This window comes from Notolepis coatsorum (genome assembly GCF_963971535.1).
Source record: "Notolepis coatsorum genome assembly, chromosome: 14".
NCBI classification, from domain to species: domain Eukaryota; kingdom Metazoa; phylum Chordata; class Actinopteri; order Aulopiformes; family Paralepididae; genus Notolepis; species Notolepis coatsorum.
Genome location: NC_140178.1, coordinates 50228958 through 50241925, shown reverse-complemented (window position 1 = coordinate 50241925; position 12968 = coordinate 50228958). Strand labels below are relative to the sequence as shown.

Below are 12968 nucleotides of genomic sequence, written 5' to 3'. Positions count from 1 at the left end.
ACCCAAAGCTGTAAAGGAATGTGGATCACTACCCACTTTCAAAACCTCTCTCAAGGGACACCTACGGGAGACTGCAATTCAACACTGGCCCCTGTAAATATCCTAACCCAACCCCCTCCAATGTACAGTCATTTACCTAGTATGGTTTTGTCAATAGTCCAATGTACAATTTTGTTTGTTTGTACAGTGTCTCCTCCTCCCCCCCCCTCAATGTACAGTTTTGCTTGTTTATACAGTGTGCCCCCCCCCCCCCCCCCCCCAACCACCTCCAATGTAAATTACCCAGTATGGTTGTCAATATCCCAATGTACCCAACCCCCCCCCCCCACCCAACCTCCTCCAATGTACAGTTTCTACGTCAAATGTATATACTCCCTTTTATTGACTCCTTCTGTATCACAAACAGTACTGTATTTGCAAATCTGGTATGTCATAAATGTATAGATGTAGCAGTACTGACTATCTGTATGTCATGTATGTCATATATGTCCTGATGAATTGAAAATGGGGGACCCTGATGTAAACAAGACGAAAGTCTTTCTCTGGTCTGCATCCCCTTAACAATTGTGTGTATTGAGCTGTACTGTATTGTACCCATTCTGCAATCTGTTAATAAAGTTTTCAATCAATCAATCAATCAATCAAACCAGAGAGGAGATCCGGTACAAGAATCGAGTTCGTTGGTTGACTTTTTTTATTACATTGGATGCCATTTTGTCACAGGAAAGATTAGCCTCTAGGATGGAACCCAGGTAGGTAATTTCATCTTTCCTTGTGACAATATTGTCACCCACTGTAACTGAGAAGCCGTCGGTCTTGCTGAGTTTGTTATTTGAACCGAAGAGAATGGACTGTGTTTTGCCCATGTGTAATGATAGTTTGTTGTCGGTGAGCCATATGCAGAGTTTGCCTAGTTCAGAGTTCATGTTGAGAGTTCTTGTTTTGAGTTTATTACTGTACCCCAATTGTTTCAAAGATTTCCAGAGCTTTTGAGGATCATCTTTATTCTTAGCAATTATGTTATTATTATAGTACTCTAATTTAGCCTTTTTAATCAACCTATTAACTACATTTCTGAGCTTTTTAAACAAGCCTAAAGATGATTAATCCTTTTTTATATATATATATAAATATATATATATATATTAGGGCTGTCAGTTTATCGCTGTCAGTTTATCGCGTTAATTAGATTAATTAATTACATAGCTAATTATCGCGTTATGAAAATTAACTCAAAATGTATTACATTTTTTTTTTTTTTTTTATCTCATTCATTCCATGAGCATGTAGAATACACATTTACAGACTTTTTTTTTTAATATGGTTCATTTGCATGTTCTTGGTATCTGATTCTAGGGACATGTGATTGAATGAAAATTTTATTTTGAGTAAATTGTAATGAACCAAATGAGAATATCAATAAAAAATTTTTTTATCTTTGACTGTAAATAACACCATGCTCAAATTGACCAGACCTGAAAGATCTAAGCAAATTTATAGATGGAAGATGATTAAACAGAAGGTTTTGTAGATACAGTACTGAATTCTGCCATCCGGACACATGCAATTTGAAATATGATTATAGAATATAGAATATCAGGCATAAAATGGTTATGCGATTCAAATGCGATTAATTAGATTAATTAATTACAAATCCTGTAATTAATTAGATAAATTTTTTTAATCGCCTGACAGCACTAATTATATATATATATTATATATATAATCCTGCAGACTGTAATTTCTGGCCGTAATGGCTTCAATGATTGCTGCATTAATCCAGGGCTCAATGCCCCAATGCCCCATAGATGCTCAGGGGGCTGTAATTCCTTGCCCCTGACCTCCTAAAATCCACAATCATCTCTTTGGTTTTACTGACATTCAGGGAGAGGCTGTTCTCCTGGCACCACAGCACCAGGTTATCCACCTTTCCCAGGTAGGCCCTCTCGTTGTTTGCAGAGATCAGGCCTGCCACAGTTGTGTCATCAGCAAACTTGATGATTGTGTTGCTGTTGTGCTTTGCCACACAGTCATGCGTATAAAGCGAGTAGAGGCGGGGGCTCAGTACACAGAGTGATGGATCACCACTTCTCACCACTTGGGGACGTCTTCCTGTCAGGAAGTTCAAGACCCACTGGCAGAGGTCATGGTTCAAGCCCAGGTCTCTGAGCTTGATGATGAGCTTGGAGGGGACTATGGTGTTGAATGCTGAGCTGTAGTCAATAAATAGCATTCTCACATAATTCCCCTACCTCTTGTCCAGGTGTGATGCTGCCGTGTGCAGCACATGGGCTATGGCGTCCTGTTGGGGCGGTATGCAAACTGCAGGGGGTTCAGGGGGTTTGGGAGGGAGGAACAGATGTAGCCCTTCACTAGCTTCTCAAAGCACTTCATGGCTATGGAGGTGAGAGCTAAGGGCGATAGTTGTTGAGGCAAGCAGGTGTAGCGGAGGTACCGTGTGTCTATCCACAGTCACGATGGACTGTGTATAGTGAAGTGGCTGTGGACGTTAAGCGGTACTACAAGTAAACTCACTCCCCAGAGGCATCCAGACCCATTACCAAGAGGTGAGTTCACTTCTTGGTGTAGTGGTCTGCGATGTCTCAGACCGGGGTTCAACTCCCACTAAGGGCATGTCAAATGAGACCGGTTTCAGTGGTGCCGTGATCCGGATGCCTTGGGTGGTGTGAGTTTAGGGGGGTGAGTGTAACGGAGGTTCCGCGAGTATATCCACAGTCACGATGGACTTCAAGTGTTGTGAAATGACTGTGGCACGTAGCTGTACTGCAAGTAAAACTCACTCCTCCTTAAAAAAAGGCATCCAGACACATTACCAAGAAGTGAATTCACCTCTTGGTATAGCGGTCGGCGATGTCGCCAGCGGTGCGGGAGACCAGGGTTCGACTCCCACTCAGGGCATGTCAAATGAGACCGGTTACACAGGCGTGGGTTTTTTTGGATATAGGGACAATAGTGGACCTTTTCAAACTGGTGGGGATGACGGACTGTTCTAGGGACAGGTTGAATATGTCAGTGAATACCGGGGCCAGTTGGTCAGCACAGACTTTTAGGACGCATCCGGGGATGCTGTCCGGTCCTGCTGCTTTCCTGGTATTCACTTTCCTAAAGGTCCTCCTCACCTCATGCTCTGTTAACCTGAACACTGAGTCTCCATTGGCAGTGGCTCTACTTTCTATTGTAATGGCATGTAGGCTGCTGTTGGAATTTACAGCCTCAAAGCGTGCATAGAAAGTATAAGCCGCTTTCTTTGTTTTTGTAGATTGCTATGAATTTCAATGAGCTAATTACTAATTCACTTCCATGTATTTCAAAACTCAAAACATATGGCGGTGAAAAACAATCTGAGTCGGGTCATCATGAGCTTGTAATTCAGAGAGTGTGTTCTACTTCCGTTCTTGACCAACATGGCGGTGAAGAGAATAAGGCGAATAACTCCTTCATGGAAAAAAGAATCCAAGCATAAGAAATAAATGGACTAATCGACTAAGTGGTCTACGAATGCCAAACTGATCGGTAGGGGCAGCCATAATGCTTTGAGTGTTAAGGGATTAGGAAATCATTTGTGCATTCCAAAATCTGTACCACATACCTCACATCACGAAGCACATGGATGTTACATTATGTAATAGTGACTGATCATCTTTTATTTTTATTTTTTTTGTAACAGTGCCTCAGACGAAAGAGTGCTCCTGAACATCCTGGAAATCCTGCTCCACCCTCGTTCAGACCTCCACCTCTACCTCCACCTGTGGAGAAAAGACAGTCTCTTCCATGTTACCAAACTGAGCCCCTGTACACTGTGATATATGAAGGCTCCTACATTAAAGTCCTGCCTGGTGATGAGACTGACGATGGCGTGGTGAGAGAGACATTATAATTATTATTAAGACACACTAACACACACACACGCGCACACAGACTCATGCAGATTCACTCATGCACTGCACACACATGCATATGGTGTACTTTATTATATATTAGTCTATACCCTGACCATCCACGTATGTACCCTGCACACACACACACACACACACACACACACACACACACACACACACACATGCATGCACAGTACATACACACACACACACACACGCACATACCCTCACACACACATGCACACACATGCATCCCTGAACTGTAACCATGTTATCAGCTAAGTGGTTCCGAAACATTTTCAATCAGGCCCCACTTGGGTAGTTGGAAATATTTTCAGGCCCCACCTAACCTGGTCGCCACCTAGATGTAGGCTAGAATAAATTTATATATATATATAAGTTGGTTATTAAGGTTAGGGTTAGGGTTAGTTGGTTAAGGTTAGGGTTAAGGTTAAGGTTAGGGTTAGTTGGTTAAGGTTAGGGTTAGGGTTAGTTGGTTAAGGTTAGGGTTAGGGTAACAGCCGGCTGGCGCGATTGTTAGGAGTAACGCGATTGGCGCTGAAAAAAATGTCAGTGGCCAATCAGATTGCGCAAACCGAACGCGGAAGTGAGACTCAATTGGGGAAAATATACACGCAACCTGGTCCCCACCTAGATGTAGGCTAGAATAAATGTTTGGCTACAAATATGCCATTTTCTAACAAGACAAGATTAACACAACAAGACACAAATACTGTTCCACTGTGAAATAATTGGGTATAATTAAAATGTAGTAGGAGGTTTATTTGAATTCAAATAATAATAATTAGCCTAATAATTTGGCAAAACGTATTTAGGCTTCTGAATGTGCTCTGTATAAAGAATAACACATGACAGTCAGTTCATTTTTGTTGACATTGGCATTTCAGTTTTGGTAGGCTAAATTAATTATTCTTCTTTTTTCTGCCCTGCTGGTCTCTGACAAGAACAAGTTACAGGTTGAAAAAACCCTCAGCTCGGAACTAGGCAAAATCTGCATATGGCTCACCGACAACAAACTATCATTACACATGGGCAAAACAGAGTCCATTCTCTTCGGTTCAAATAACAAACTCAGCAAGACCGACGGCTTCTCAGTTACAGTGGGTGACAATATTGTCACAAGGAAAGATGAAATTACCTACCTGGGTTCCATCCTAGAGGCTAATCTTTCCTGTGACAAAATGGCATCCAATGTAATAAAAAAAAGTCAACCAACGAACTCGATTCTTGTACCGGATCTCCTCTCTGGTAAACAAGAATACCCTGAAGACTCTGGCAGGAGCACTCATTCAAGGGTACTACGACTATGCTTGCACATCATGGTACCAAAGCACCTCAAAGGCACTAAAAACCAAATTACAAACATCTCAAAACAAACTAGTCAGACTACTGCTTGACCTGACTCCTAGAACCCACCTCACCCCTGCCCACTTTGCCAACCTAGGATGGCTTAGAGTAGACGACAGAGTACAGCAACTTGCAATAGGCCTGGTCTACAAGATACACTACACAACCAAGGTACCCATGTACATGTCAAAATACTTCCCAAAGGTCAGTGAATACCACGATCACAACACCAGAGGGAGCTCCACAAATCATGTTAAACACAGATTCGGCTCAAACAAGGGACTAAACACGTTTCGCAATTATGCCACATCAATGTGGAACGCCCTACCCAAAGCTGTAAAGGAATGTCAATCACTACCCACTTTCAAAAACACTCTCAAAGAACACCTACGGCTGCAATTCGAAACTGGCCCCTACAAATGTCCTAACTCAGTTGTACAGTAAATGACCAAGTATGGCTTTGTCAGTATTCCAATGTACAGTGTACAGTGCCCCCCCCCCCTACCCAACCCCACCCACCCAACCCCACCCCACCTATCCAACCTCCTCCAATGTACAGTTTCTACATCAAATGTATATACACTCTTTTTGTATCACAAACAGTACTGTATTTGCAAATCTGGTATGTCATAAATGTATAGATGTAGCAGTACTGTCTATCTGTATGTCGTGTGTGTCATATATGTTATGATGAATTGAAAATGGGGGACCCTGATGTAAACAAGACGAAAGTCTTTCTCTGGTCTGCATCCCCTTAACAATTGTATGTATTGAGCTGTACTGTACTGTACCCATTCTGCAATCTGTTAATAAACCTTTCAATCAATCAATCAATCAATCAATCAATCAATCAATCAATCACACATAATTATTTTTTAAATCAGGCGGTTGCAATTGGTTTTTAAGTGTAGCATTTTACTTGGTTCATGCTCAATTCTACTTAATTTTGATTTCATGTTTTTGTTAATTTACCTTAATTCTTATTTACAATAATAGTTATTTTAAGGGTTTATTAAGGTGTAAAATTAAGGGACTCTTTTTCCTAGTGATGAATGGGGCTGTGACATTTTTGAGGCCATAGAATGTTTGTTTGAGCTCTTACACCCACATAAGGTTTATATTCTAGCATTGGTACAAGGTCTGAACCAGAATGAAAACCTCATTTGGGTGTGAGTCCACACAAACATTTTATGGCCTCATAAAGTCACTGCCCCATTCATTGTCTATGGAGCAACCCCCAATTTGACATCCCAGTTCAGAGGGTGCAGAGGGGGTTCCCTCCCTGTTCTCCATCGTTAGGAGAGAGTATAGTGTATGTTCACAAACACTGACTCAGCTGTCATGGGGCACCGGAAGAACATAGTTATAATATAAATAATTTATTTAAGAGAAATTGTAAACCAAATCCCAGCACACACTGATAACACATGGTATTGACTTCAAATAAGTACTATTTAAGGAAGGGGGGAAATGCTTAATTTCTAAACATTGGAAGAGCATGATATTACTGTTTCGCTGTGACTTAATTACAAGGTCCAGTAATTAAACATCAGTTTTTGTTGATATATTTCTCATATCAATATTTCTTCCAACATAGAGGACAAATGGGCATTCTAAACATTCTGTGAAATGTCTATTGGTTATGTGGTTAGTCGACAAAATATTCATCAACTGAGAGTCGTAGTTTAAAGTCTTATCTATTTTCAGGACATAGATCATCTGTTGAGATGGCTGAAAGCAGTGGAATGTGAGTCGAGTGCCGTGTTGTGGTGTGTTGTGCTGTGGTGTAGCAATGGGTTGTGTTGTGTTGTGCTGTGGTGTAGCAATGGGTTGTCTTGTGGTGTGGTGTGGTGTAGCAATGGGTTGTGTTGTGCTGAAGAATGTTAAAATGGATTGTTTTTGCATAATAAACATCACCAACCTACAGTATCTACTATCTCTCTGTTGATGTTCCTACAGACTCTGATAGTATGACTCCTTCAATGTGCGGCCTCAGTCTACAAGATGAAACCAGGTAAGAACCTACCATACAGATGTAGCCATCTTAGAACTCTCACTGTACTACATCCATCTTAGAACTCACACTGTACTACATCCATCTTAGAACTCTCACTGTACTACATCCATCTTAGAACACTCTGTACTACATCCATCTTAGAACTCTCACTCTACTACATCCATCTTAGAACTCTCACTCTACTACATCCATCTTAGAACTCTCACTGTACTACATCCATCTTAGAACTCTCTCTCTGTACTACATCCATGTAAGAGTGAACTGCTGCTGGTCTGTTGCTCTGTCTGCAAAAGGGATTTGCTCAGAAAATATAGATGTTGTCAGTTGGTGCAAGGAATAGACTGGTGTCCTAATATCATAGGCGGCGGGTATATAAGGCCAGGCTAGGCTATTCCTACCCAAACCGGCAGCCCCAGTCTGCGCATTATAGGCAGCCTAGGCTACGATATTGTGTGTGTGTGGGCTGCTGCAGCCCGGTGGTGACAATACGCAAGGGTCGGCCAACCAAGGTGTCAATGGCAGTAGGTGTGGTAGCCGTTTAACATAACAGACTGCAGGCAGTAACCAATCACGCCGCATCATCAAACTAACCGATGCCAGTCTGGTCTTCAAAATCCTCCATGGTCTAGCCCCACCCCCACTTTCCGATTTTTTCACCTACAGGTTCACCAGAACTGTTGTTCAAGTTTCAAGTTTCTTTCAAGTTCAAGTTTCTTTAATAGTTGTCATACAGAAGTACAGAATACTTTCATACAAAATGCCTCTTACTGTTACGCTCCAGAGACTGTGCTAGACAAGATAGTATCAAATAACATAGTATAGCATGTAATCTAGAAGTAGAAAATGAGGTCACAGTGTTCAGTATAGACATATGTACAACGTTCGATGCAGAATAGACGTGACTGAGTTACCATATAATATACAATACTATGCAGTGTACTAATGTACAGTACTATATAGTGCAAAGCAGAAATGGGATGAGGTACAATTTAGGTACAATTTACAGTAAGGTGTACGAGTTGTAGTGCAATCCTTCATCAATAAATATAAAGTGTGGGGAGTGGGTGCTACAGTGTGTTTGTTTAAAGTGGGTGTGTGCTATAAAGTGTGTGGAGTGGGTGCTACAGTGTGTTTGTTTAAAGTGAGTGTGTGCGTGTGGATGTGTGTGCTATGTGCGTTTGATGGTTGTTGTTGTGTAGTGTTCATTGTTCGTTTAGCAGCCTGATGGCCTGGGGATAGAAGCTTCTTCTGAGTCTTTCTGTGCTCGCCTTGAGACTCCGGTATCGCTTGCCCGACCGCAGCAGTTCAAAGAGGCAGTTGTTCGGGTGACTGGAGTCCTTAATGACTCTCTTAGCCCTGCCCCTGCAACGCTTGTTGTAAATGTTCTGGAGGGTGGGGAGCCCCCCTCCAATTGTGCGTTCGGCTGAACGTGTCACTCTTTGTAGTCTGCTTCGGTCTTGTGCAGTGCTATTCCCAAACCAGGAGGTGATGTTGCCAGTCAAGATGCTCTCTATTGTACATGAGTAGAAGTTCTTAAGGATCTTCTGACTCACTTGGAACTTCCTTAGGCGCCTGAGGAAGTAGAGGCGTTGTCGTGCCTTCTTCACAACACTGTCAATGTGTGTGGTCCATGTCAAGTCCTCGGATATGTAGGCTCTGAGGTACTTAAAGCTGTTGACTCTCTCAACCGGTGCCCCGTCGATGCTGAGGGGGCTGTAGTCCTTGACCCCCGACCTCTTGAAGTCCACAATCATCTCCTTTGTTTTGCTGACGTTCAGGGAGAGGCTGTTTTCCTGGCACCATCCCGCCAGGACCTTGACCTCTTCCAGGTAGGCCCTCTCGTCGTTGGCAGAGATCAGGCCCACCACCACTGTGTCGTCAGCAAATTTGATGATTGTATTGCTACTCCGCTGAGCCACACAGTCGTGTGTGTACAGGGAGTAGAGGAGGGGACTCAGAACACAGCCCTGGGGGGCCCCTATGTTGAGGGTGATGGATGAGGAGGTGCAGTTGCCTGCTCTCACCACCTGGGGTCTGCCCGTCAGGAAGTCCAAGACCCACTGGCAGAGGTCATAGTTCAAGCCCAGGTCCCTGAGCTTGGCTATGAGTATGGAGGGGACTATGGTATTGAATGCCGAGCTGTAGTCGATGAATAGCATTCTCACATAGTTCCCCTGCCTCTTGTCCAGGTGTGATGCTGCTGTGTGCAGCACATGGGCTATGGCGTCCTCCGTGGACCTGTTGGGGCGGTATGCAAATTGCAGGGGGTCCATGTTGATGGGGAGGGAGGAGCAGATGTAGCCCTTTACTAGCTTCTCAAAGCACTTCATGGCTATGGAGGTGAGAGCTACAGGGCGGTAGTCGTTGAGGCAAGCAGGCTTGGATTTTTTGGGTACAGGGATAATAGTGGACTTCTTCAGGCAGGTGGGGATGACAGCCTGTTCTAAGGACAGGTTAAATATGTCAGTGAATACCGGGGCCAGTTGGTCGGCACAGACTTTTAGGACACGGCCGGGGATGCCGTCCGGACCTGCTGCCTTCCTGATATTCACTTTTTTAAAGGTCCGCCTCACCTCATGCTCTGTTACCCTGAACACTGAGTCTCCATCAGCAGCAGACCCCCCCCCCCCCCCCCCCCCCCCCCCATTGCCGTGGCTTGTGGGCTGGTGTTGTTATTACCAGCATCAAACCTCGCATAGAAGGTATTGAGGTCATTTGCTAAGGAGATGTCACTGTTCAGTTTGAGGGAGGCGCCTTTGTAGTCTGTCATCCGTGTTGTACCGGGTGTACCGGGTGACTTGGCTGTTCCATTAAGGACAAGTACATTTAGCAAATCAGCCCTCTCCGTGAGAGCTGCCAAGACCTGGAACTCCATTCCAACACCGGATCATAACACCGGATCACCTGAGGCCAAGGGCTTGCTCTACGAGGGCATGATGAGACTGAGTCAGAGTTAATCAAACCGTGGAAACTTTTTAGAGCGCTATGTACATTGTTTTCAAAGCATGATGAGATCCAAATTACGGAAAACGTTTCCTTCATTGCCGTCGGCACCGCAACTTGTGAACGGTCTTTCCCAATGAGGCACATCCGAAACACAACAATTCACAATGTCAGAAGAACAACAATATGCGCCAGGAGAGACGGTCAACTCTGAGTCCGCTTCACATTGAAAGTGATCTCACAGACAAACTTAAAGCAGAAAAGATCATTGATGCGCGAAACGTTGCATTTTTATTTTGTTGCATTAAGGTAAGACAATGGTTAATCATATTGGATGCATTCATTTGAACAATTAATTTGCACTATATGAAATGAGTGGGGCTCGCTGTAGTAGCCTAGTGCTAGTGGGTGTGTGTATGTAAGAAATCAGAACCTGGACAGCACCGTTTATGTGCACCATTTGCGTGCAAGCTCACCCGCCGCCTATGCCTAATATACTTAATGATGGGTGTGTGACACAGTACTGGATCTAGAACTGAACCCAGCTCTGTCCATCATCATGTCAGTGTTATAAATTAGTTCGTTAATTAATTAATCAGTTCCACACGTAGTTTAGCTACAAAATCAACAATGGAGACTAGATGTGAAGCAGCATCTCTGGCAATGTCACTCACTCACTCACTCACTCACTCACTCACTGACTGTTAGCTGCTCTGCCCCTAGTGGCGAGTCATAGGACATACACTTTGTGTAAAGCGTCTCAGATCTATGAAACTGTGTCCTTGTTTTCCCATGCAGGGAGTTCACCCAGAGGGCCATGTGTGTGAAGAAAGCACTGCATCTGTTCAACCTCCTCCGGATGAAACGCGGTGATGCCCTGCAGTCTCACATCTCTGAGCTCTTAGCCATCACAAACTCCCTGGGGAAGGTGCAGAAGAAGACGAGAAAGATGACCATTGCCGGAGGAACCACGGGCGCCATGGGAGGGGTAGCAATGGTGCTTGGCATCGCCCTGGCCCCCATGACCATGGGGTTGTCTCTGATCGGCACGGCTGCTGGCGCCGGCATGGTGGCGTCCGCGGGCGGCATGGGAGCTCACGCTGTCAAACTAAACAAGAAGACAGTAGACAAGGAGCTGGTTGAGAAGACACTACAGCACTACAAAGCTGACATCATTGACGTAGAACGTTGCCTGACGTTCATCCTCTCTGGGATGGACGAGTTGAGGAGACACGATCTGTCGAGGCTGCGGAGAGCTTGGGCCCCACCAGAGGTCCTGAGAGTAGCTGAACTGTCACAGGCTCAGGGGTTCAGGGATGACCCACGTGGTGCTATGGCGAAATACACTGCACACACAAGGCTGCTGCAGGCCTTCACTAGGGAGAAGGACTTGTATTTCACACACGATGGCCAGAAGCTGAAGAAAGGGACTGGGGACAAGTTTTTCAACCGAGTTGGTCTGTTGGCTGAGGACCTGCAGAAAGCCATGGAGGAACTAAATCATATGTGGGAGACTTTCAGTAGATACTAAGTGTGTGTGAGTGATTATGAGAAAAGGAGTTGTGAATTACAATGTTGAGAAGTAACGTAACATTGTAATGATGTCACAAGGGCTACTAGCCATTGAAACACACTCTACGCCTGAACATCACACACAGCCTGCAAAACAGCTCTGTCCAAAGTACCTTATTACTGTAACAAAAACTGACCTCAGAGACCAAATCAGTTTGAAGGAAAATGCAGTAATACCTTTGAATTGCATGTACACATAGTATGAACATTATGAGTTATGCAGTGATGTAGTTATCAGAAAAGTAAACTATCTTTTCAGCATAAGGAAACCATACATTTATGGCTGTGTTCATCGTCGTTTCCATGGATACAGTGAATAAACATGGCTGCACAGATGCCGTGAAATGAAATGTATACTTTTTTTTCACAACAAATTTTCGACTCTTATTTATAAAGTAGACCAAAAACCGGGACAATTAATATAATATTATTTATTCAATATCTTAAGGGAAAATAATATTTATTCAATATCTTAAGGGGAACTAATAAGAGTATAAGTTGCACAGGATATTTCCTTTATTTATCCCCTTGGGGAAATTTGGGCATCATAGCAGCATGGGGGGGGGGGGGAGGGAGGTACAGGTATGGGCAGGGTAATAGAAGTAAGACGTAAATATAGGTAATAAAATTAAATCTGAATATAGATATGAGAAATATGTAAACAAAGGTGATGATGAGGGTCTATATGCCCTATTTGTTGTAATATACGTTGCAATAAATAAAAAATGTATCTGAATATATATACTAAAAGTAAACAGTATACACAAGGTGCAGGTAAGGGTCTGTACCCTAACTGGCATGATATACATCATTATACGTTATAGTCTGTGCAGGTTTTGGTGGTTAAGAAAGAGTCAGACATTCCTAGTTCTCAACCGTTAGTTCTCTAGCTGCTGGCAGCAGTCCATGCCCACTGTCTCCAGGCGTGGTGGGGGGGGTGTTTGTAGGTGGTGGGGGGCAGACTGCTGCAGTTGGGGTTGGGGTGCTTGGGGGATGGGGAGGGGCACCGGGGTTGATGGGTGGAGGGAGAGGTGCAGAGAGGCTCCTCTGTTGAAACCTAGTGAAAAACAAGTTCAACTCGTTTGTGCGCTCCGGGGGGGCCCCCACAGCCATGCCTTGCCTAGTTTACTTCCTCTTTGGGAAAATATGTTTGACAGTGGCAGACTTGT

The 12968-nt window shown here is 43.9% G+C and overlaps 1 protein-coding gene across 4 annotated transcripts in view; it reads left to right on the top strand.

Moving 5' to 3' along the window:
* The window catches only part of LOC311241128 (uncharacterized protein), a 113240-nt gene extending 100883 nt beyond the window's left edge, over positions 1 to 12357 (top strand). For all 4 annotated transcript variants that reach the window (XM_084329840.1, XM_084329838.1, XM_084329839.1 and 1 more), the window contains 4 exons: positions 3689 to 3880; positions 6975 to 7014; positions 7227 to 7281; positions 11026 to 12357. In XM_084329840.1, the coding sequence (XP_084185966.1) occupies positions 3689 to 3880; positions 6975 to 7014; positions 7227 to 7281; positions 11026 to 11758 (1020 nt within the window). In that variant the 3' untranslated portion in view covers positions 11759 to 12357. The remainder of the gene's footprint in view (positions 1 to 3688; positions 3881 to 6974; positions 7015 to 7226; positions 7282 to 11025) is intronic.
* Positions 12358 to 12968: the final 611 nt, after the last annotated feature.